At 43.6% G+C, this 24,993-nt stretch overlaps 1 protein-coding gene across 2 annotated transcripts; it reads right to left on the bottom strand.

Moving 5' to 3' along the window:
- Positions 1–384: 384 nt before the first annotated feature.
- On the bottom strand, positions 385–23,620 carry riox2 (ribosomal oxygenase 2). 2 transcript variants are annotated; one of them, XM_080483752.1, is made up of 11 exons: positions 23,528–23,620; positions 14,767–15,204; positions 13,549–13,668; positions 10,208–10,336; positions 7,828–7,931; positions 6,868–6,970; positions 6,526–6,685; positions 6,200–6,288; positions 3,381–3,491; positions 1,246–1,425; positions 385–650 (listed from the first exon to the last, which is right to left on the bottom strand). In XM_080483752.1, the coding sequence occupies exons 2-10, from the start codon at positions 15,196–15,198 to the stop codon at positions 1,273–1,275; spliced, it is 1,401 nt and encodes a 466-aa protein (XP_080339878.1). In that variant the 5' UTR covers positions 15,199–15,204; positions 23,528–23,620; the 3' UTR covers positions 385–650; positions 1,246–1,272. The 2 variants fall into 2 exon arrangements, with proteins under 2 accessions (XP_080339878.1, XP_080339877.1); XM_080483751.1 differs by having other exon boundaries at positions 23,484–23,589.
- Between the last annotated feature and the right edge of the window lie 1,373 nt (positions 23,621–24,993).

Raw genomic sequence — 24,993 nt, 5'->3', positions numbered from 1 at the left:
GAAAAGGGGTAGGCTATTCTCAGCCTGCTCTCATATCGGTCAGATTTGATATTTTTATATTTATATTAAAACTGACAATGTAAAATTAACTCAAACATTCCAGTGATTGTGTCTCAAGTCTTTACCTTCCAAGTCGTGTCTCAAGTTTTTTTTCCAAGTCATCAAAACAGCGACTCCAGTCAACTCTTACAGTAGCACCACTTGGTATCATTGTCCAGAAAAACATTTCACTTGGAACCACTTTTAAGAAACTTATTTGTATGAATCAACCAGTCAGGACGTCTTACAGTGGGAGGTTGTTGTTGTCGGGTCCATGTGACACACCGGTAGCGCTCCGGCAGGAGGACTGCAAAGTCTTTACATTGAAGAAACCAGATTGAGATTATGGCTTTGTGACATGGAGTCGAGTTTATTGCACATCATAGAACGACACTCCACTTATTACTGAAGGTTTTAGTTCAGTCAGCAAAACTGAAAATGACAGAAAGAGGAAGTGAGTTAATTGGCTCTTTGACGTCTGCCTCGTCGCTCCAGAAATGGGCTTGGAGTTGGGCGTTCGCATGTTCGAATCCCACAGGTGATGGGTCACCACTGCAGGCGCCTGAGCATGACCTTTGACCCCCATCAGCTCCCCGGAGCACCTCCACGTCCTAGAGAGGATAAGTCAATGTAGAAAAAAAAAGATTTTCCCCCGAAGGGGATTAATGAAGTTTGATTAGCCATGTACATGTTTGTGAAACCGCAAAATACGACAGTGACCACAATGGACTGAAATGCTTCCCGTGACTTTGTGGGGCTGTTGCCATGGTTACGCGTCATAATTCTGTGTTACGGTGTTGGTTATCATTTTATGTCTGTGCTGCACTGTGATTAAAGGAATGCTGCAGCTGAGCACTTCCCTCTGTGCTGAGTGTTTCGTGTGCGAGTCAAAATACAGTCCAGTTCTTGAACAAGATATTCGACTCCGTCCTTCCTGTTTGTGCACGTCGGTGCTACAATACTATTCCTATTTTCACAGGTTAAATATCAGCTCCACGGTACTGAATTGAATGTTAAGGTGGTTTGATCAGGCCACACCCGGGCTCCAGGGAGGCAGGAACAACATTCCACCATCATTCTTCCCTTCATCAGATGCAGTTTGATCGAGAATGACTCTTAGAACCTGGACTATTCTTGAACTGGGGGAAACCAAATGAGAGAAAAAGCCAGAGGAGCAGGTGTAGACAGAGAAGAAAGGAGATTTACCTCAGATTGCAGGAACATGGAGGCGAGTCAGAGGACATGCAGCAGACTTTCACTCCACAAAGCCAGAGTGAGGCTGAGCTTGTCCTGGTCTGCCGCTAGGTGGAGCTGTCGCACCGGGAGCCGCTCCTCCTGCTGCAGCTGTCGCAGGGCCGGGAGGTGAGACAGAGGGAACCGGAGCCCCTGCATGGTGCAAACAACACCACCGTTTACACATACTTTGTACTTGCATGAGTGTATTGTGTAATTAGATGAACTCAACCTGAAATCACACAGTGAGGAGCAGAAACCATGATTCAATACCTTCACTACCTCGGTCCCACATAAAGGAATCAGCCATGTTTCTCTCAACATATGTGGTTGATTCTCTCACTGGCTTCATTTCAAAACATCATGATGATCACAATAAATCATGAGCTTAGTCTTTAATACATTTACTTAATAGATACAAAAACTCTTTCGGTTCAAAAAGTATAAATAACGAGTGATAGGACTTGGATAAACTAATGACCCTAATTAATTACTAATATTTGTAGTAATAAAAAAACTCAACTTTATTTATATAGCACCAAACATAACACAGTCATTTCCAGGAGCTTTTAACAGAGAAAGGAGAAAAAACTCACAAATCCACATGAGCAGCAGATTTATTTGCGACTGTGGAAAGAAAAACTCCTCGAACAGGAAGAAACCAGAGTCAGAGGTGGCGGCTGGTAGGGAGGGATAGAGGAGAGGAAGGGATAGGATAGACAGAGAGATAGATTGGAGGGATAGAGTAAAGGATAGACAGAGCGATCGATTGGGGGATAGAGGAGAGGATAGGATAGGCTAGACAGAGAGATAGAGAGATAGATTGGGACCCTGTATCCCTCCTCAATCCCAAATGATCCATTTATTTACTCAGCATGTTTAGTTCAGACTGATTTTGGTTGATGAATATATAAATAGAGACGAACCAGGAAATAAGGTTTATTTATTCAGTTTGGTTTGTTGTGTCAAGTTTAAATCTGGCAGGGGCACGTTCGTCTACACGCAACCTGGTGGTTACATGTTAGCATTAGCATGTGGCTATAGGTTAAGCATTAGCATGTGGCTATATGGCTGAGGGCAGGCATACCTTTTGATGTGAGTGTGAGTAACAACGTGAAACTCTGGCATGCTGAGAAAGTGAAAATAATAAGAAAGCTCCACCGAGTGAGCACTCCCCAAAGTGCTTTCCAGCATTAGTCCCATTCACCCATTCACACACACACACACTCACACTCACACCAGGAGGCATGCAGAGCTCAGTCCATCCACTGGGAGCAGTTTGTGGTTAGAGGCCCCTGCATCCTCCCTTTTTGAACCCATAAGAACAAGAAGAAAATTCGGCAGTGACGTCAGCCAGCAACTGAAAAAAAGCTTTTTCAGCAGGACTGTTCATACTCTGATAAGAAGCTGCCGAACTCCGGCCACGCCCCCCACAGCAGGCCACGCCCCCTCACAGCAGCCACATGTTTGTGATGCGGTGTTCAAACTTTTCAACTGCACAGGTTATTTCTGGCCTCCAGTGCTTTCAGAAACACATTTCTCTGAACTGTTTCAGTAATAAAAGAGAGTTTTTGTCCGAGCGCCATGTTGGTCTGGTTTTAACTCCAGGAGCTGATAGCAGTTCGTGATGCGTTCAGGTGCATCACGTAAGCCTGCACTCTGGGATTTTAACGAGCTGCGGCGCTCGTACAGTAGAGATGTTACGAGCTAAATATGATTAAAATATGACTGATAGTCATGAGCAAACTGGAACACGCGTGAGCAGCACAGAGCAGTGCAGAAGTTAATTTCTTCGGCCAGAGGGAGCTGGATGAAGGAAATGACGTCATTTTGTTCGGCCGGACCCCGCACTGCTGAACTTTCGTCTTGTTCTTATGGAGTATGAATTGGCCTTAAGTTTATATGTAGGGAATCGAACCGGCAATATTCCCAATGGAAGGTTCCACAGCTGCCCTGACATACTTAAAAATGTGCAGTAAAGTTCAGCTTTCAGTCAGATTTTTATAAAATTGAGGACATCTAAGTGTTTTTGCTCGTCAGTAGCGTGAAGAACAAAGTGCTAGTGGACAGATTCCACATGAGGGATTCAATAATCAACCAGCTGTTACCTTGGAGCTGTGCCACTCTTCCTCTTCATCACCGATGTCCCCCATCATGTGGTTCTCCCTGGAGTTCTTCAGAGAATGGAAGACAAAGACAAACTGCTCTGTGGCCTCCTCCTGAAACACACCAGACACTTGTATTAGGGACCGAGCCCGGACGGGAAGCCCTCCAAAGCAGAGCTTGTCTGGAGGCAAGAACCCTCTAGTGTTTGTTTCTTTTTCTTTGTTTCTTCTGACGCGGCACTGGACCCAAATTTGACCCCCTAAACATGCTCCCAAAATCACCTGATTTGGCACGCTCATCAGGACTGGTGCAATCGATTAGAAAATATAAAAAATAACTCCCTAAGTGCCAAAATGTACTCGCTGGCGCCACCTAGAATCATAAAAAATGACCAATGACCACTACGGCCTGTAGGGAGATCAAAGCAAAACTTGTTCATCTCATCAAGACCTAAGAATCCCGTTCTGACGGGACCTTCTGCTTGTTGATGGGGTAGAAGGATGTGTGGAGAGAGGCTCCCCAGCGTAGATTCAATAACTTCGTGAAAAGACTTGTTACTCCAGCAGAAAGTGAACGTCTAGATAAACAGAAAGAAATCGAATCAAAAAGACTCAACAGAAAAAAGCCATGATGCCGAAAGCTCAAGATAAAAACAGCAAAGACAGGAAAGTAGCATCACAAGCTAAAGGCAACCCATGTGGAGCTACAGGACGCCCCGGAACGAGCATAACGTCGGGAGATAAAAGACCAAAACTCTGAGCTGCAGAGGGACGACGACAACTTGAGAACAGACATTTCCTCCTTTCACACTGAAGTGAGCAGGAAACTAAATAGAACTGCAGGGGCTGAAGGAGCGAGTGGGTGAGCTGGAGACACCAGTGGGACGAGTGGAGGACGTGGCCGTGGAAACGACCAAAGCTCTCACAACAGATATAAAGTGCCAGAAAACTCAGAAAACAAACGGACAGATTTGGAGTCCAGATCAAGAAGAAATAATATCCACATCTTCGGAGTTGGCGAGGGCGAAGAGGGAGGCTCTGTGACACGCTTCGTCTCAGAGCGTCTCAAACGAGAGCTGCCACTACCCAGACATGGACCTGAAGATACAGAGGGCTCATCGCTCCCTCGCTCCGAAACCAAGACCAGAGGCCCCCCGAGACCCCTCATCATTAACTTCCAGGAATTCACCACTAAAGGAACCGTGTTAAGAGAAGCCTGGAAACGGGGTAAGATCCCACTTGGCAACCGCCCGCTGCTCTTTGATCATAACTACGACGCAGAGATCGTACAGTCGTGTCGGGAACACAAGGAGATAAAGAAATGCCTGAAGGTGAAGGGCATACGGTTCCAGACCCCCTACACCAGTATGAGAATCCACTGGGACCTACACAAGCGTGCAAGACGCGGGGCGAGAGCGGCAGAGACGGGGCTCCAGGGTGGACGTGCATGCTGCGACGAACGAGGAGGACCCGGGGTGACCCGGCTGAAAGAGCTGCTGGGCTGGAACCCGGGAACAACACCTACTGCAGCTGAGAGAGCGAAGGACAGACTCCGGGAGTTCCAGAGGAGCCCCACAGAGTGACAGGAAAGTCGGCTTTGGGAGCAGTGATACGATGGACATGGAATTTCTGGATTAACGCCTTTGAGTTGGGAGCGACTCCAGGGACAGGCCTGAGACTGTTGGACACATCGGTTGGGAGGGGTTTCACTACTACGCCCCCTCATAGGGCCTTTCTTACGACAGGTTTTACCCTCGACCAACGGGGGACCCACCCAACGATGGAGGAGGAGAGAAGTCTCCTCCTCCTTTGGAGTTCCAGGTATTCCTGTTTTGTTCCAGTCAGACGTTCCACTGATACTGTCACTGTTTTTGTTTATTAAATGAGTGTGACACATAATATAATATCTCTACATGTGAATAGCCTTGGTGTCCCATAAAGCCAAGTAAAGTTAGAGCAAACCTGAGAAAGGCTAAACCGAGTGTACTGTCCTGCAAGAAACACATTTATCAACAAAAGAACATGAAAAGTTTAAAAGGCTGGGCGATGGGAACTCTTTTTACAGCTCAGGTAAGAAGAGTAGAAAAAGAGGTGTAATAACACAGCTCCCTAATTCTGTTCATTTTGAATTAATGGAAGAGGACATCAACAGAGGAGACGCTCCTGCTCAACACGTCTGTACAACTCTGTGGTTTTCAACTCAGGCAGTTTGGATTTTATTTGCTGTCAAAGCTCCAAACGATGAATCCCGCCGCCTGCCTGCTCTCGTTCATACACATTGGAAAACCAAACAACACGGCCCGTACTAATGTCGTAGAGAGATGATCAAACCAAAACTTGTTCGTCTCATCAGGACCAAAAAATCCCCCGACACTCTTGAGTTAAATCCAACAGGAAGTTCCACAATTTGCCTTTGTGTCCACGTAACAGTATGGCCGTCAAACAGGAAGTAGACTGTAGATTCCCTCAACGATGTTCACTCGGGTTCAAACTTTACACGTAGCATGAGAGTCCATATCTAATCACAGCCATAAGATGGATACAATGATCAGGCATAGCGCCACCTGCTGGGAACAGGGCCATACTTGGGCTGGAGGCCATGATTGGGCTGACCCTGACAGGCCGGGGTGCGAGGTCCCGACAAGGCTGCTTCTTTGTTTCTTCAGGACTCATTAGTGTAGCAGGGCAGGCCTGGTGCTGAGCTGCATGAAGATCAGTGATCCTGTTTGAACTCACCACACTTCAGACAGCGGCAGCACTTCCTGAACATCACATTATTTATTCATTTGAAAGAAGCGTTTCTCCAGTTAAATGAGACTCACTGTGCTCTGCTGGCTGGATTCCACCGTCACCATCATGTGGTCTTTAAACCTCAAACACACTGTGTCCTCCAGCGCAGGGGCTCCTCCAGCTGGAACACACACACGATGAGATCCACACACACACACACACACACGATGAGATCCACACACACACACACACGATGAGATCCACACACACACACACACACACACACACACACACACACACACACACACACACACACACACACACACACACACACACACACACACACACACACACACACACACACACACACACACACACACACACACACACACACACACACACACACACACACACACACCTGGGAGCTGCTGCAGGCAGGGCGGTGGGAGTCTGTTGGTGATGAAATCTTTCTTCATGTGAGAGGAAGTGACTTCCTGCCGTCCTGCTTCTAAATCTTCGGCCAGCGTTCGGAGGATGGCAGCCAGCCGTCTGTTGGTCTTCACATCACTGCTGTCAGCCTGCACAGCCAAAAACACCGCCCGTATAAATGTTGCCAACAGGCCATAAATGTTGATGATGTTGTAGCCTGGGGTTTGTTAGAAACACGCTGGTCAGTGGAACTTAGAAGTACTGTTGAATCGCTAGGATTGCTGTGTTGTGAGCGGTGAGGACGGCCTGAGATCTCACTTGTGGCACTGACCAGTAAAAGCCTTCTGGGCACGCCCTCTCTCAGGCCCACTTCAGTCCTGCTCCTGTCGAACAGCATGCTGGGTAAAGCGTCGGACAGCACATCTCCCCAGGACCTCAAGAGAAAGGACAGAAAGAAGTGGGAAATTAGCACCTGCTCAAATATAGCAAAGACTTAGAGAGATAAAATCCTAAACACTGCTTTGAAGGTTCAGTAGAAACACTTTGTTTGGCTGAAGTTTAGCGTTTATGGCATACAGAGAACCAGGAAAATACACAGCAGCAACCAACGTGAGTCACGCTTCATGATGTTCAGCGACAGCTCCGTGACTGAGCACCCTGCTCTTCTCTCCTGCACAACTTCTTAATACACGTACTGTTCACCGAGTGCTGCTGCCCTGCAGCACATTGATGCACTGGCATGCTGCTGAAACACAATTTCCTGTAAAGGATCAATAAAGTGCACCTTATTCTATTCTATTGTAAAATCTAAAATCAACATTTACATAATTCTTCACACTTTATTAAAATTGATGCCATGAGTACAGAAATAATTGAGGTTTCAACGGTGTTCTGAATAAGGATCTTGCTCCAAAGCTTTTAATAACGTTAAACGTTTAAATAAGGGCCACAAAGAACCTGCACACACATGCACACAGAACAAAGTAGTCACAATTTCTGCCAAACCTTAGTTCCAAAACCTTTTTTTGAGCAGTGACACTCCACTGTGGTACTTCAGACTAGTGTGTACTGTGTGTAGTTACTGTGTCACAATATAGTTTGAGTAAATAGGACTCAAGCTATTATCTGTTCTACAATGGTTGAAAGCAAAAAGAATTCCCCTCAGCTTTTATTTTACTCAATATATGGTTTCCATGCATTTTTTTTAAACTACAAAACTCCAACAACCACTCCTATGTATGCATGAGAAGGAGTGATGTTGAGGAAGCAGCTGGTAAAGAAGGTGTCGTACATCCTCTGGTAGGTGCTGAGAGTCAGGTGGGTGGAGTGACACACTCCTGCAGGAGTCTCTGCCTGATGAATGGTTCCTCTGGGAAAGTAAAGCAGGTCGCCCGTCTGCGCAGACAAAAACACACACACTCAGCAGGCAAGTCGAAAAGAACACAAGCATTCATTAATAAACTGCACCGCTGCAGTTACACGCTCGTTTTCTAATGAGAATAATACATCAAACTTATATAGTGCTTTTTTAACAGGAAATGACAATGAAAATAAAATAAGAATTTAAGGAAAAGTATGTTTGAACAGGTGGTTTTGAGGGATTTGGAGTTCTGTAATGAGTCGGTGTTCCTGCTGGGCTGAGGGAGGGCGGTAGATAACGACAGCAATGAGTGGGAACCGGAAGTCTGAAAGCCAACGTTCAAATGAGGAGACAGTGGAGACGGGGCAGAGGGGAATGGGGCTTCAATGGATGACTGCGATGCCTCTGCCTCGTTTATCCAGCCTGGGCGTGACCATGAACGAGTATCCAGGAGGGGTGGGCTGATTTAAAGCAATATAATCCATTGGGTTAGTTCCAGAGGGTTATTACACAATACCAGGAGAAGGGATTAAGCCTGGAAATATTGGTGATCCTGGATAAACTTATCCTCCAATCGGTCTTTCAGGTAATAGTTTGGAGGAGGAAACTCACAGCCCAGTGGCATGCGTGTCAAGCTGTCACACGTGGAACCGGCAGCCAATCAAATCTGTGTGTTTTAGGGGCAAAATGGAGGCAGTTTCCAACGGACAAGGTGAGAAAGAGACAGGGACCAGTGTCATTGGTTCAGAGAACATCCATCCATCCATCCATCCATCCATCCATCTTCTCCCTCTTATCAGTTTCCGGGTGGTGGGGGTGTCAGTCTGAGCACCGTCACCCAGATCACATTGCACCATTAAAAACCTTCCTGCAGGTGGAGAGCCCACAGGAAGGTGGAGAGCCCACGAGAAGGTGGCGCCCGGCGTGGGACTTGAACCCTCTACCTTGAGATGGAGAGTCTCATGCTCTACCAACTGAGCTGGACGGGGGACATGAACCCTCAACCTTGAGATGGAGAGTCTCATGCTCTACCTACTGAGCTGGACGGGGGACATGAACCCTCTACCTTGAGATGGAGAGTCTCATGCTCTACCTACTGAGCTGGACGGGGGCTTCAGGGAACATCTCATTTATCAAACATGTCAATGTAAAACAGTATTCTGAGACTAAACATGAACCTGGTCTGAGAGTCCAGTAGGACCAGTCCACCAGGACCCTGAACCTTGTCTGGGAGTCCAGAGTGACCAGTCCACCAGGACCCTGAACCTGGTCTGAGAGTCCAGTAGGACCAGTCCACCAGGACCCTGAACCTGGTCTGGGAGTCCAGTAGGACCAGTCCACCAGGACCCTGAACCTGGTCTGGGAGTCCAGAGTGACCAGTCCACCAGGACCCTGAACCTACAAAGTAATCCATAGACTCCATTACTCATCTTTCCATCTGTGCCTTCGACCTGTGACCGATGTTCTCCAGCTGAAGCATCACTGGCACATCGTTGCTGGTTCTGTCCTACACTACAACACTTTTGGACTGAGATCTTCAAGTGGCTCTCAAAAGTTGTCTCCAGAGACATTGTATCCAATAACTTGCTTTGATCTTCGGTTGCTCAACAGAGACTTTGACATGTCACAGGACTTACAAGCTGCTCTGCATTGGGCAACGCCAGTTGCTAAGAAACTCATTCTTTTGGCTTGGAAATCTACCTCGCAACCCTGTTTCCGACAATGGCTCAAGGAGATGGTGTCTGTTATCCAGTATTGCTTCACCCCGTGGACAGTTGTCCTGTCAGGGTGTGAACATGGGACCTGGACACCAACTCATATGGCTTTGCTCTGCTGGTGGGACGTCATGTCCTCAACTTGATATGTGAAGACCAATGTTGAGTTAATTTGTAAACTAGACGGACGGACGGACGGACGGACGGACGGACGTACGTACGTACAGACAGACAGACAGACAGACAGACAGACAGACAGACAGACAGACAGACAGACAGACAGACAGACAGACAGACAGACAGACAGACTTCATTATGCAACATTGCACAATGACATTTCTAGGTTCTATATTCAGTGCAGGATCACAATTCACATAAAAACTTAAAAAGTTTTAAATCTTTCCCATATTAAATTTATATATAGTTTATTCTCATTCTTGGCACTTTCAGGTCATGTTGTTTGCCCACATTTCCATCACACTCTGACACAACACCTCGGCCACGTCCCACGTCCTACATCCGAGGACCCGTTCAGGGCTGCTTGCAGCTCTAATGTTGTGTTTGAAGGTTTAAGCTCCAATGACAATGTGCTGTACCTTCAGAATAATGTCATGTGTCGGGCTGCCAATATTCTCCTCCGGCTCAACGCTGTACTCTGCTGCCAGAGGAACCGTCGGGTTGTAGAGACGCCAGCGCTTCTCTCCCTCCAACTGCAAAATGAATACCTGCAAGACAAGGACCATCGGAGACATTGCTTGTTACCATAATAAAACTTAGGCAATTCATTGTTAAATGACCCAATTTAAGATTTTCTCAACTTTGCTTTTTATTTTCTATGAAAAAAAAAAAGCCATTAAATAATCTGCTTCTACTTCATTTAGTATGCGAGAGCATAACTTTTTGTTCCCCAATAGACTTATAGAGGCTTGGAAATCCTTTCTAACATGTGTGTCATCCCAGTCACATCTCATAGTTAAACACAAATGATATATTTTATACTTGTTACTGAGCTGTAGCTTTTAAAAAATAAAATATTTTCATTAGTGAATCTCCACATCACATCGACGGGTCAGTTTGGGAAATAATTTCTCTCACAGGGGGATTAGACTTTAGACTTAGACTTTATTTGTCCCTTGGGACGACTCCATCGGGGACATTTAAGTTCCAGCAGCTTAATAAAAAGAGGAGCAGCACATAGAGCACAACAGAGATAAGTTACATAAGAGAAGCAGAGTCTCTCTGGACATGCTCCTCTGGTTGTTGATGACGGTGTGCAGAGGGTGTCTGGTGTTGTCCAGAATGTCCAGCAGTGTCTTCACTGTTCTCGCCTCTGCCACCGTCACCAGAGAGTCCAGCTTCATGCAGCACATTCTGGAGACGGAGAACCTGGTGGTGCTGATGGTGAGGTGGAGAACTGAACCAGATTCATCTCATATGTTTAATGTTTTTAAATATCAGATTTATTGATCCACGTGATCATAAACAGTCAAGCTGCAGAGTTCTAGATGTTTCTTTAGTGGAACGTTACTGCTGAATCAGCAGAACCATGTTCATATGTTAAACTTTCATCTTCTAATGATCCAGAGGATAGAACTGATTGATTATCAATGATAGAGGATAGAACTGATTGATTATCAATGATCCAGAGGATAGAACTGATTGATTATCAACTGTGACAAAGTGAGTAACAATCAGTGTAAATCCAGAGTAAACACATAAACAGCACGGTGACAGTCACAGTGAGTAAAGCTGCAGTTTGGATGTTCCAGTGTAAAAACTGATTCCGTCCTCAGGAGGACACTGACTGTCTGTCTCCAGTCTCTGGGGACGTCTGTTCTGTTCCAGCTGCTTTTATTAGGATTTACAGCTTTAAGGTACAAATATACTAAACTGTATGAACACGGTAACAAAGTGAGTCTCTGGGAAAGTCTCATGTAAAACAAACTGCAGTTGAGATGATTTACCAAAGTTTACATGTAAAATAAAGAAATTATAGATTTTATATTGTTTATTTTATTATTATACAGACGTCATACAGTTTAGTGTATTTTTACATTATGGTTGTTAATCCTGATAAAAGCCGCTCGAGGAACGGTCATGCACTCTGGATGCTCTGGAGACAGACGACCTCCTCCACCCTCCTCCTCCACCTCTAGTGACTGAGGATAAAACCTAAAGTCCACTGAACCTTTTCACCGTTCAAATATTTAATTTATACATTTAATAACCAGATCAAACTGAACTTTATCAGTCTGCTGGTCTCCACCTAAATGTCTCCTTCCTCTACGACACTCTGACACACGGTGGAGTCACTACCATGATGTCACTCTCCCCCATGAAGTCACTCTCCTCTGTGATGTCACTCTCCCCCATGAAGCCACTCTCATCTGTGATGTCACTCTCCTCCATGATGTCACTCTCCTCTATGATGTCACTCTCCTTTATGATGTCACTCTCCTCTATGATGTCACTCTCCTCCATGATGTCACTCTCCTTTATGATGTCACTCTTCTCTATGATGTCACTCTCCTCTATGATGTCACTCTCCTCCATGATGTCACTCTCCTTTATGATGTCACTCTCCTCTATGATGTCACTCCCCACCATGATGTCACTCTCATCCATGATGTCACTCTCCTGTATGATGTCACTCTCCTAATGATGTCACTCTCATCCATGATGTCACTCTTCTCTGACCTCCATGATGTCACACTCCTCCATGATGTCACTCTCCCCCATGATGTCACTCTCCTCCATGATGTCACTCTCCTTTATGATGTCACTCTAATCCATGATGTCACTCTCCTCCATGATTTCACTCTCCTCTGACCTCCATGATAGCACTCTCCTCCATGATGTCACTCTCCCCCATGATGTCACTCTCCTCTGACCTCCATGATGTCACTCTCATGAACGATGTCACTCTCCTGCATGATGTCACTCTCCTCCATAATGTCACTCTCCTCCGACTTCCATGATGTCACTCTCCTCTATGATGCCACTCTCCTCTGACCTCCATGATGTCACTCTCCTCCATGATGTCACTCTCCTCTGACCTGCACCTTCAGATCAGACTCTTCTCCTCCACCTCTACAGTCACTGATCTCTCTCAGACTCTCACTATTTCCATCAGTGATGACGAGCTGCTGATCACTTGTTTTTTCTTTTATTAGTGATTCTACTACTGTGACACCAGATAAGATCATCACCTGACCTCCATCATCTCCTGACCTCCACCATCTCCTGACCTCCACCATCTCCTGACCTCCACCATCTACTGACCTCCACCATCTCCTGACCTCCACCATCTCCTGACCTCCACCTCCTCCATCACTATTTCTCTCTCAGTAAAATTCCTTTTCTTCATCTTTTCTTCCAGGATTTAGCATCAAATACTGGAGATCAACAGGCTGATTGAGATGTAATAATATAACGAGGCCCTTTGCTTTGAGCATTGATGGTAGAAAGTGGGCGTGTTGGGGGCGGAGCCTGAACGGTCACCTTCCAGGTGGACTGGATCTAGAAAAGGAAAGTACCTGTAGATGTGTGAACGTACCGTTTTACCAATCTGAATTTTTTTGTTTCACGCCATTTTCAGCTTTTGGGCGCAGAAACACTTCTAGTAGGAATCCTAGGAATGTTTTATAAATGAGGCCCCTGGACTTTTATTATCATAGTTTAAGAATCATGCCATTAAATATATTGAAATGTGGAGATGCTACTTTAAAACCTCATCGTTATCACTCAGCCTTATGATCATTCAGTTGTCTGATTCAATTCTTCACAATACTTCTTCTTAAGCTTCTCCTGAGTCCTGACCTGGTTCGTCCAGCTGCAGAGCTTCGTGGACATTGCGAACGTCTCAAACTGTCCTCACCTTCATGTATTCAAACGGAGGCTGTGCAACAAGTGGAAATGAAGCCGAGTGTGGTTGTACCTCCACATCATCATAGTGTGCTGGAAGACCCTGAGACTTCTCTGGTGTGATGTAGATGTTGGAGCCCACCAACGCTCCGAAGTAACTCTCCAGCTTCTCCTGGATCCTCCACAGCTCATCCTGGAAAAACACGAGGGAGAATGGAAGCTCTCATTCACTGCAAATGTTTGTTCCCGATTCAGATTTTGAAAAAGCTTAAGTGTCTGATGAAGTCAGAAATGGTCAGGGCTACCCCACGAGGTGACCTGCTGACCTCTACACACTGCAGCACTTGAATTGGAGAGTTTCCCCCCTTACCTGCTCCTCATGGGGGGTTTATACACTCGGGGGGAGGGACTATGCATGAGCCTGCCTACTGGAGCTCACAGACAAAAACAATGAGATGAGTTTTCTCTGGGTTGAGTTGTAAAAAGTGCTGACTCATCACTCCATTTCATTTCTACATTTCCTCCGCCGGTATCAGGGGGCGTGGTCATTCACTGACACTGATATATAGAGCTGAGTGTCGTCTGGTAATGATGATAAGAGATGTTGAAATGTTCCATGATCTGAGCCAGTGGGAGCACGGAGATGTTTAATAAAAGGGCCCAAGGATGGAGCCCTGAGGAACCCCACAAGTGATTTGCTCACATTCACAATCAGCTACTGACACAGAATAGCGGCCATCTTGCCAGGAGGATTTAAAGCCACTGAGTGCAGAGCCAGAAGTTCCAACCATTGTTCCAGTGGGTCCAGCAGGATGTTGTGGTCAACTGTGTCCAAAGCAGCACTAAGATCCAGTCAGAGTCAAAGTGAGACAGTGGACGTGTCCCTGCTCATGGAGACGTCCTCCAGCACTTTAATCAGAGTGTTTCAGTGCTCTGACCTCAATCCAGACTGGAAAACATTCAGCTCCTTGTTTTGAGGAGGAAAAGCAGGAAGTTGTGTAAAAACCACCTTTTCAATAATCTGACTTCAGAAAGCTTTGATCTGGGCCTGGAGTTACTGATTCCTCAAGTATCCAGATTACTCTTTTTTAAAAGAGCTTTGAAGGACGCTGGCCCTCTGGTTCAGCAGTTGATGTCCTCCCTCCACCTCACCTGAGGACAGAACGTCCGCTCCCATGTCCCAGACGAGGCTTGCTAGGGTTAGGGTTAGTGGAAGATGTAGATCACCTCACATGCCAGCCGAAGAGGCAGCTTGTGATCGTCAGGTGTAAACAGAGAATAGAGCACCCACCTGGAATCTCTGTGGCTGGTGAAACTGGATGGAAGCCTTGTTCCGACTCAAGTTCGTAGTTAGAGCCGCATTCTTGACGAGGCCTTCTTTATTGAGAACTTTTTTTTTGCCATTGACGCAGCGAACAATGTTGACGTCCCTGTAGAACTGCAGACCTTGAGAACATAAACTCCGCAGGTCTGCCAGCTGGAACAGAGACTGGTAGTAGGAGGCCACAGCGGGATCAGACCTTTGCAGGAGCAGCGGTTTCTTCTCCCAGTACTCCACAAAGAACTGCTCCGTCCCGACAGGCTGGATGAGGCTCTCAAACAGGCTTTGTGGACTCTGGAAACACAGAGGAGACGGAGCGTCGCTGCTCACAACTCTGCTCTGTTTACAAGGCGACGCCTCTTCAGTGGAGCTTCCCCTCCCCTTCACGCTTTTCTTTGGCATTTTGACCTGAGAAACAAACAACAACACAAACATTAATGACATCCTGAATTCAAATAAGGAAAGTGATTTATAGTTTATGAAGATATACACACTTGGCCGAGTGATTCCTGTACCACCGCTGTTTGGAACAAGGCCAGAGGATAAGCAGACATTTCTGTGTACCTCGAAATGGCAAATTTCATCCTGCCATAGTATTTTAATTTTTGTAATTAATTTTGGATTGTCAAACTTTTCACCCTTGTTTCTTAAAGATCAGGTCTCACGCAACATTTCTGTGGTCTTGTTGTACCACACACACACACACACACACACACACACACACACACACACACACACACACACACACACACACACACACACACACACACACACACACACACACACACACACACACACACACACACACACACACACACACACACACACACACACACACACACACACCGGCCCAGATGAGATTTTTTTTCTTTGCACTGTAATAAATTCCCGTGGAGGAAATTTGTTCCCGATTTGACCCGTTGCCTCACATCAGAGCGCATTTTATGCACAGCATTACATTTTATTTGAGAAATTGTAGTTTTCTTTATAATACTGTTAGTGCTGGACGATTTGGACTAGAAAAAAAATCTACAATTTCAAAAAAAAAATAAAATAAATTGAAATTTCGATTAGATTTTCTTCTCAATGCACTCAATGACTGCAGACATCATATATACTGTCAAAAGTGCAACTGTACTGCTGTAATTGTCCTCAGAGTTAAAATCATATAAACAGTCTGATGTTTCCTCTAAGATTTTATTCAGCAGCGGCTTCAGGCTCTCCCAAGCCTGTGAGGGTCAAGTCACTTTAATTTATAGACACTTTAAAACAGCGGTGGCTGAAGCCAAAGTGCTTCACATAGAAGACAAAAATCAAAATTACAATAGAAGAGTAAAACAGGGTTCCAGGGCGAAGAGGATGCAGCCTAATTTTCCAGCTCCCCGAAGGTTTTATCAACGAATCCCAAAAAAATTGTTCTTGTCAATCCTGGTGAACATTTTACAAAAGTATGAGGAAAGGGGTTAGTACTAGAAGTGGATTAAGTATGGGTTTGACTGAAGATGACCCAGCCTCGAGGCAGAGCCGAAGCCGAAGTAGCTCTCTGGACTCGCACCCACGCGAGGAAGCTAGCTCCGAGGTTAGCCTGCAAAGTATCTTCAACGAAATTTGGGAATTCAGAAGAGACAACAAGGCACAACTCTCCGACATTAAGCAAGACTTAAAGAGAGCAAACGACAGACTGGACGAAGTGGAAGGGACAATTGATGAAACCGAGACCGTGCTTCAAGCAACATCAACGCTAGTCAGGCAGCTAACGCAGCGCCAGGCTAGCTTGGAAGCGAGGCTGATCGACCAGGAGGCTCGAGCGTGGAGAGACAACTTGAGGATTTATGGGATTCCCGAAGATAAAGAGGGCACAGACATGACTGGCTTCTGAAGTATTAAAGTTAACGTTTAGATGCTGAGAAGGCCTTTGACTCAGTAAGTTGGCCTTTTCTCTACAAAGTTTTAGAAAGATTTGGCAAAGACAACATTTTTATTCGAGGCATCTGAACATTATACAGTAAGCCATCAGCCCAGATAAAAGTAAATGATACCTCTCAGACACTATTGTACTGGAACGTGGCTCCAGACAGGGATGCCCGATTTTTTGCCCCTGCTATTTGCGCTCTATATAGAACCCCCAGCAGTAGATAAGACAGACCCAGACTTTTAAAGGAATCTGCATTAACGGAGAAGACCACAAGGTGGCACTATATGCCGATGATGTCTTGGTCTACATCAGTAATCCTAATTCACTCCCTAAATTAATGGGTCTTCTGGAAAAATTTGGTAATTACTCTGGATATAAATTAAATGTACAAAAAACCCAAATACTGGCTCTCAACTACCAACCCACAAAACAACTTAGGGAGAAACTCCATATAAATTGGGATCAAAATTCATCGAAATATCTTGGAATATACTTACCTAAAAGAATTCAAACACTGGCTGAGGTAAATTTTGACCCGTCTTAAAGGAAATGAAAGATGACATCCACAGATGGAATTCAGTTCCTTTTCTTGGTTTTAGCCACAGAATTGATTCTGTAAGTATGAATATCCTCCCTTCATATCTTTTCTTATTTCAGGCACTCCCTGTAGAAATTCCCTATAAACAATTTTCTGAATTGAACAAGATTATTTCCAGATTTATTTGGCAGGGCAAAAACCCAGGGTCAGATTTAGAACATTACAACTTCCAAAAGAACAGGGGGGAATGGCACTTCCTAATCTTAGAGATTATTATTATGCAGCCCAGACAGACCCCTAGTTAATTTGTGCAACACATCCTTTCAAGCCGGATGGAAAGATATCGAACTCTCGACTCTGATAGACCCCCGATACAAGCAGTACTACCTCACAAACATTTGGGAAGATTCATAGAAAAGGTACAGAAGCCATGGATTAAAGTACAGTTAAAAACCTGGAATATGATGAGAGAAGAGTACAAAATAAATAAATTACAGATAATTCAATGGTGTGCCTATGACCATCAGTTTAGGCCTCACACGATTTTAAGGGTTTTAAATCATGGATTTTAAAAGGAATAACAACATTTTACTCTCTCACAGAAAAGGGACAATTTAAAAACTTTGAGAGGTTAAGGGAAGACTAAGACCTTGAAAGAACAGATTTTTATAGATTTCTCCAGACACGTAATCCTTTTGAAAGTAACATCAGAAAGGAAACAGACCTTACTGAACCAATATTGATCATTTTTACAGACGCTTACCAAAGTAAACCCAGTAAGGGCGTCATCTCTAAAATTTACAGAGGCCTACTGTCTAAAAAGACCTACTGCAAGTATCTGTTAAGGAGAGGTGGGAGAGGGAGGGTAATCTTTTAATCTGAAGAGGATTGGCTTGACATTTGCCAATCCCAATGGAAATGCACCAACTCTCATGTATCCGTTTCTTTATTACTCCAAAAGAAAAGCTCAATTTCTCTGAAGGGGAAGCGACGTGCTGGAGACAGTGCGGAAATCGTGAAGCCAACCACCGGCATATCTATTGGGAGTGTCCAGTGATCAAAACCTCCTGGACAGAGCTCCACCAAGTATTAAGAGAGATATCTAACACTAACCTCCCACTGCAGTTTATGACATTATTTCTGGGAGATTTACATTTACAGGTTAGACGAGCTGATGGGTATTTATTTCGTATTCTGATAACTGCTGGTAAAAAAGCCATTCCAAGGCATTAGTTGCTTCCTGACTCCCACAACACAGGACTGGATAAACATAGTAGATGACATGGATCTTCTGGAAAGGATTACCTTCTCCCTTCGCCTTCAGATTCATGTATTTACTAAACTTTGGACCAAGTGGGTTCGGTATGTGAGTTCCCTACAAACGGAAGTACCAACTGAATGACTGTATAATGTTGTTCTTATATTTTATTGCTTGATATTATATGGGGCCTAACAATTAGTCTTGTACCACTTATACTTTATCTAAAGAAAAACATCCTGGATAGACCTTTCTCTACCGATTTGCTTTTTGGTAACCGACCATCTTTCCCAATATTTTCAAGGTTTGTTAGATTTTCTGTATTTTATTTCTTATTTTGTGGAGAAAAAAAGAATCAATTGTGAGTGGCAGAAGTACATGACATTACATTATATTGATAGTATGACTCCCCTGCACCTATTTGTTGCCACTTTAAAGGACCGTAAAACTACACTGCCTGAAAATAAATGAAGAAAATACAAATAAAATACTTTTAGTTGTTAAGATTTATTGAAGAGCTGATAAGCAACAATTACTTGAAATGAGAACGACTGAACACATTTAAAAGTACAAAATAACTTAATTTTCCTGCAAACACAAAGTATTAAAAATACAATCTCTTATGAACAAATTCTAAATATGGATATTACAAAGAGCTTCCTGGAAAATGGCCACAATGAAGTGGTGAAGAGACCAGCGCATGAGCTAATGAGCAGCGGGGCTCAGGTGTGTACTGCACCTGAAAACACTGGATTTCTCCACAGTGACCCGAAAAAAGGCCTTTCTAACCTAATTCTCCTGAAAAAAGTGACAATTTGTGTGTAAAATGAGTTTTTCACGTGGAGCCCCGAGGACAGGGAGTCGCTCTGCCGGCGAGGCTTACCACAGCTCTGTGACTCCGCCCAAGTACAAGTACGACGAATCAGACGATCAAACAGGAGTAAAGTCGTTATCTGCTTCATAATGTTTATCGTCTGAAATACTCGGACCGTGAATAAAACATTATTTCCTGATATGCCTGCCATTTTCTTTTTCAGACTGGCCGGTTGTGGGCGCCATGTGATTCGGCGAGGGAGGGGGGAGCGTAGAGCTATAGAGGAGAGATAGAGGTACGTCCTTAGAATGCATTGATCATCTGTTTAATGATACATTTTGTACAAATTAATAAAAAAAAATGCTTTTTAACGGCTCCAACCGCTCACCGAGCGCAGCCGACAACATCACCTTTGGTTTTCATCATAAATCTGGTTTTCCTTGGCCTGTCAACACGATTTATTTATAATACTGGAATGAAGCTTAGAGTGTGCTCTGACCAGATCTGGTGGGATTGAGTCTCAGCGCCCAAGCACCGTCCCGCCACGTCATCGTAAACGAGGGATGTGAAACATACGTATGTGGTGCCACAAGGGGTTTTAAACACCAAATATACCGAAATGGGCAAAATGGCGTCTGTAATTTTTTTTTAAATTTCGGTACCGGTAAACTTTAGGTTTATCGCCCAGGCCTATTGTGGACTACTAAATACTACATTGTGTACTACTGACGTGATACATCTTAGGACTAATTGATATTGAACGAACCAAACACCAAATAATATGTAATGGAAGAAACATCCTTTATTTAAAAGCACATAACTGAACCAATATAAAGATGTAGACAATATATATATATATATATATATATATATATATATATATATATATATATATATATATACATGAATATAATATCAACAAAGAGGCATACAAAATAATTACTAAATAAAATTTTACTTCAGAAGCCACATACAGTCCAGTTTCATCTCGAGTGGCTGAACTGGTAAAATATTGCTATAACAATGATTGGAGCTTTTTGCGGCCGGTTTTGATGTTTGACTGAAGTAAACTTCACAGCAGCGCCCCCTGCTGGAGGCTGTCCCTCATTAATAGTTAACCCCACCCCCACCCTATCGGAGGACGAGCTGGCGAGTACCGGACCCAGTCTAGGACTGTTGTGAAGAGGAGACTTGCGTCAATTAAAAAAATGATTAATAAAAGATTGAAGCTTTAACCAGGTTGAAGAAAAAGTGCAACAGCAACAAGGGAAACCCACAAGGATCGGTAGAACAGAACCTGAAAATAAACTCGGGGGGAAACACTCAAATTTGCACAATGAAAATCGATTTTAGCTCCAAATTCGATAAACTGATTAAATGGATTAGTTGCCCCGCCCTAGTTCAGCTCACAGAACACAAATCAGAAAAGATTTGAAGCCACAAAGTACAAACATGTGAAATGTAACGTTCAACAGAACGTCAATGTGGCCTGTCACGTGCACTGTTAGAAGTGAAGAAGTTCCCTAATTAAAACTTTATACAACTGCTACTGCTACTACGACCAATAATTATGATCATTTATATACAGGCGCTTTTCTAAACACTCAAGGTCGCCTCACAAAAGGTAAAAACAACAAAAAAACTATTCTACACAGAACAAAAACCTCTTATTGTTCTTAGTATCACTGGAAAGAGGTCAAACAACCGTGTGTGTGTGTGTGTGTGCGTGCGTGCGTGCGTGCGTGCGTGCGTGTGTGTGTGTGTCAGCCCCGCACGGATCCAAAAATGAAGTGAACTGGGCTCAGATTGCGGCTGTCAGCTGCTGGATTTTGAAGCTATTCCAACTTGAAATCAGGTGAAATGATGTAATGTTTGGTCATATTCCAATTTTAAAATGCGTTTCATGTTGAAATGACATCAGAATTCCTGAATATTAAGTGAGTGGTATCCTGGGATGATCCCCTCACTCCCAGTGGGACGTTCCATCACTGTAACATGGAAGGACCCCAAAGCAACTTCACATTTCTGAGTTCCAACTTGAAGTCAGGGAGAGTGTTTGGTTATATTCTAATTTTTACATGGATTTTATTTTGAAATGCAACATCATATCGTAAAAATATAAGATTGACCTAATATCATATTGAAAAGAACAGCTGAATTGCATCCACACATTATTGGAAAAAGTACTTTTTAGCTTGAATAAAACATTGTTTAGAAGAGTTCTCAAGGATTCATGGCGATGTGATTGGAGCTTTTATTTTGAAATCAGGTAACAGACTTGCATACTTGATAATTGACAGCAGGCAACAGCTGCCCTCCGGGCTCACTTGACTTCATTTGTGAAAGTGCGGGTTGTCTTGAGCGCAGTACGGATCCAGACAATAGACGTGTATAGAACTGGAGACAGCATGTGGCTGTTTGAGCCGTCAATCAGCTCCGACTTCCAGTAGTGGCAAAACAACATCGAGGAGCGGGACAAGATAGTGAAGTTGGCCGAACAAATTGCTTTTCAAAGATTCATCCATCACATTTCATGCATAAAGTACATGAAACTTAGTCAGTCGCACTTTCCTGTATGGATCCATGATAACATTTGTTCATTTCAGGGTTTTATACTGAAGCATGTTGTCAGAAAGTTTTGCTTTTCCACAAACTCTTCATTTTACTTTTGCTTCATTTGTGTTTCTTTATGTAAAGCATCTTTGAGGGCCCCATAAAGTACTCTACTATTGATACTAGTGATCTAATTTAATGAGCATGCACATGTTGAAGAGACGGAGGAAGTTGGGCAGAGCGTCACTGAGCTGCTGATGACAGAAATTAGTCCTGTAATGCTTGGAGATCATAGAACTGCAAAACATTAAAATTCTTCTTCTTCATCGTGAAGTCTCTTTTCACACTAATATTTATACACATGTATGTTTTTTATTGTCATATATATATATATATATGTGTGTGTGTGTGTGTGTGTGTTTCATACAGTGTATGAAAATTATCCTTTGCACCTAACAGTGATAGTACATAACATATTGACTTGTTTTAACCTTAATTGGAAATAATATAATATTTTGCTATTTCAAAGACTGACACAATACAATAGTGTGGCAGGGAGGTGATTAAGCCCGGATGTGAACCAGGTGTGCTGCCTCACCTGTCTGCCCATAAAGGAGGAGCCGCGGGACACACAGGTGTGACAGGTGGGAGTGAGCACGCACGCACGCACGCACGCACGCACGCACGCACGCACGCACGCACGCACGCACGCACGCACGCACGCACGAACGAGCCTGAAGAGGCAGTAGTGTCTGAGAGTGGGTGTTTTGTTTTTGTTTTAATTTATTAAAAGTATAGTGAACTTCAGTCCTGATTCCGCGCCTCTGTGGGTGAACCCGACGGTGGCATGCTCTACTGCTACAAATATAAATATATATATACACACACAGTATACATAGCATATAGAAGATGGATGGGTATTGTTAATACTCAAGTTTAATTAATTGATATTTTATATAAAAAACTCAACACATGAAATAAAAATATTTATTTGAATTAACATCTCATTTTATGAGAGATTTTCCTTGTGTCCTATATGTATTCCACCTCCTTTGATTGTCATAAAGGCAACAAACATGTTTATTTGTAAAGTAAGTTAATTAGCAGTTACTATGACAACAAAGAAGAAGAGGTGCAACTGCTAATTGCATTTCACACCATTAAGCTGAGCTTATGGCTCATATCTGATGAATTAACTGAGCTGTCAAGAGCCAGATGTAAACACTCAGTTTAGTTGTACTTTCTCTCATTGTAACGCTGCTGGCTTTCTGCCACTACCGGAAGTCTTTCTCTCATTGTAACGTTGCTGGCTTTCTGCCACTACCGGAAGTCAGTGCCTACTTGGCATGGCCAGTATCACTGAGTGCGCGGTCTACAGTTTCTATACGTCTGTGGATCCGTAGTAAAATGACCACATGTGGATACACACAGAGCCACCAGCCACAGGACATGTTTCTGTGATTTTTAATTTGAAACGCAATAATCGGACATGTTGATAATCTGTGAGATTCAAAGTCATCGGCAGCCAGGTAAACTAGGTGAAACTGGGCACGTGTTTTCCGCTCTTGTCGTTAGTATTTAGCGATAGATCGAGGGAGTTGGGACTGACCTGAGTGTGTTTGTTGTGATTTTAAAGTCCTTAGAGTCAATCACCTTCCTCACACTGCAGTCTGCGCCTCAACGCGTTCCTCTAGAAATCGACACAAAACGTGCTCGAGCACCGGAGGAGGAAGTGACGTAAAGACTTTCGCTGTGTGTTGTTGCATTTCCGCTTTGGTCATTCTAGAAGCCGTAGTGGACCGGGCGGTTTATATTGGTATGAGTAATATGAGTAATGTATGCAGTGTGCGATTTATGAAGAGAAAAAACAACAACAATAACAACAACACCGAACACTGCGCGCGCGTGCGTGCGTGCGCGTGTGTGTGCGTGCGCGTGTGTGTGCGTGTGTGTGTGTGTGTGTGTGTGTGTGTGTGTGTGTGTGTGTGTGTGTGCTGTCCCTGTCAGTAAAATAACTGTCACCACAGAACAATTTACAAATGTACATTTGGACCTCTGCTGTTGTACCGTGTCAGAATATACACGGTCCCAGAACATTCCTTCTCAACCAATATTTCACATTTCTATGCTTTTGTGTGAGTAAAGCTACGTTTACATTAATTTTTAGAAGGGTGGGTAGGACTTTTAATTTATTAATAATGTTGGTTCCCTATCTGAATTTTAGTGTTTAACCTTAGGATGCTATACAAAGGTATACTGATACTGATGTTTTTTTACTTGTTTTTAACATGTAAAATTATTATTATTATTATTATTAGTAGTAGTAGTAGTAGTAGTAGTAGTAGTAGTAGTGGTGGTGGTAGTAGTAGTAGTAGTCGTAGTAGTAGTATTATTATATATCACGTTTTCACAATATATTATTGCTGAGATTTTAAAAGTTTTTAATTTTTGCAGTACCTCTAAAAGTCAGACTCACTAAAACAGACCGCTGACATTCAAACCAACATTTACCACACATCAGACTTCTAAACGAGCATCCTGCATTTTCTGATCTCTCTGCTTTGGTTGAGATTTGTGGATTTAAATTTACAAGTGCACTTTTTTTAATTGGTCGAGGGAGAAAATACACAGTGCAGAGGTATTTTTGACAAAAAAAATAATAAGGCTAAAGAATTAACACAACTAAGAAATGTTTTATATGTATTATCAAAAACTACATCATTTTCAGTTTTTGCGTCGCAGAAATGTACTTTGTTGAGGTAAACACACAAATGGTGGATAAAATACAGTTTAATTAAAAAATAAAATAATAATACACAATGTTTAGAGAACAAAGCAGATTATTCACTTTCACTGATGAAGAAGTTCTGTGTGAAATACTGTCAAATAGAGAACCACGTCTACTGAATCCTCACAGGCTGCAGCTCAAAATATAATGAAATGATTCAGTCTGAGGTGGAAACAGAAGGGGGGGGGGGGGGTCTGGACGGGGGGGGGGGGGTGAAGGTCACAGCTCTGGATTACAGGACTTGAGATTCTTCTGACTTCAGTCAGTCTGAATCTGAGTTTCCTCTCAGGAGAAACAAAGACTGCGGCGGCCGAACAGTGTGAGGGCGTGT

This window comes from Lipophrys pholis (genome assembly GCF_963383615.2).
Source record: "Lipophrys pholis genome assembly, chromosome: 16".
Taxonomy (NCBI): Eukaryota; Metazoa; Chordata; class Actinopteri; order Blenniiformes; family Blenniidae; genus Lipophrys; species Lipophrys pholis.
The sequence above is the reverse complement of the archived record's forward strand: the minus strand, read 5'-3'. Positions and strand labels throughout refer to the sequence as shown.

What these genes read in the sequence shown, in the direction of transcription:
- riox2 (XM_080483752.1), bottom strand. Translation starts at nt 15,198, where the DNA reads ATGCCAAAGAAAAGCGTGAAGGGGAGGGGAAGCTCCACTGAAGAGGCG. An exon ending in CACATGACATTATTCTGAAG is followed by an intron (nt 7,932 to 10,207) that starts GTACAGCACATT and finishes TTGTCTGCGCAG; the next exon opens with ACGGGCGACCTGCTTTACTT. An exon ending in CTCAGCACCTACCAGAGGAT is followed by an intron (nt 6,971 to 7,827) that starts GTACGACACCTT and finishes CTTTCTCTTGAG; the next exon opens with GTCCTGGGGAGATGTGCTGT.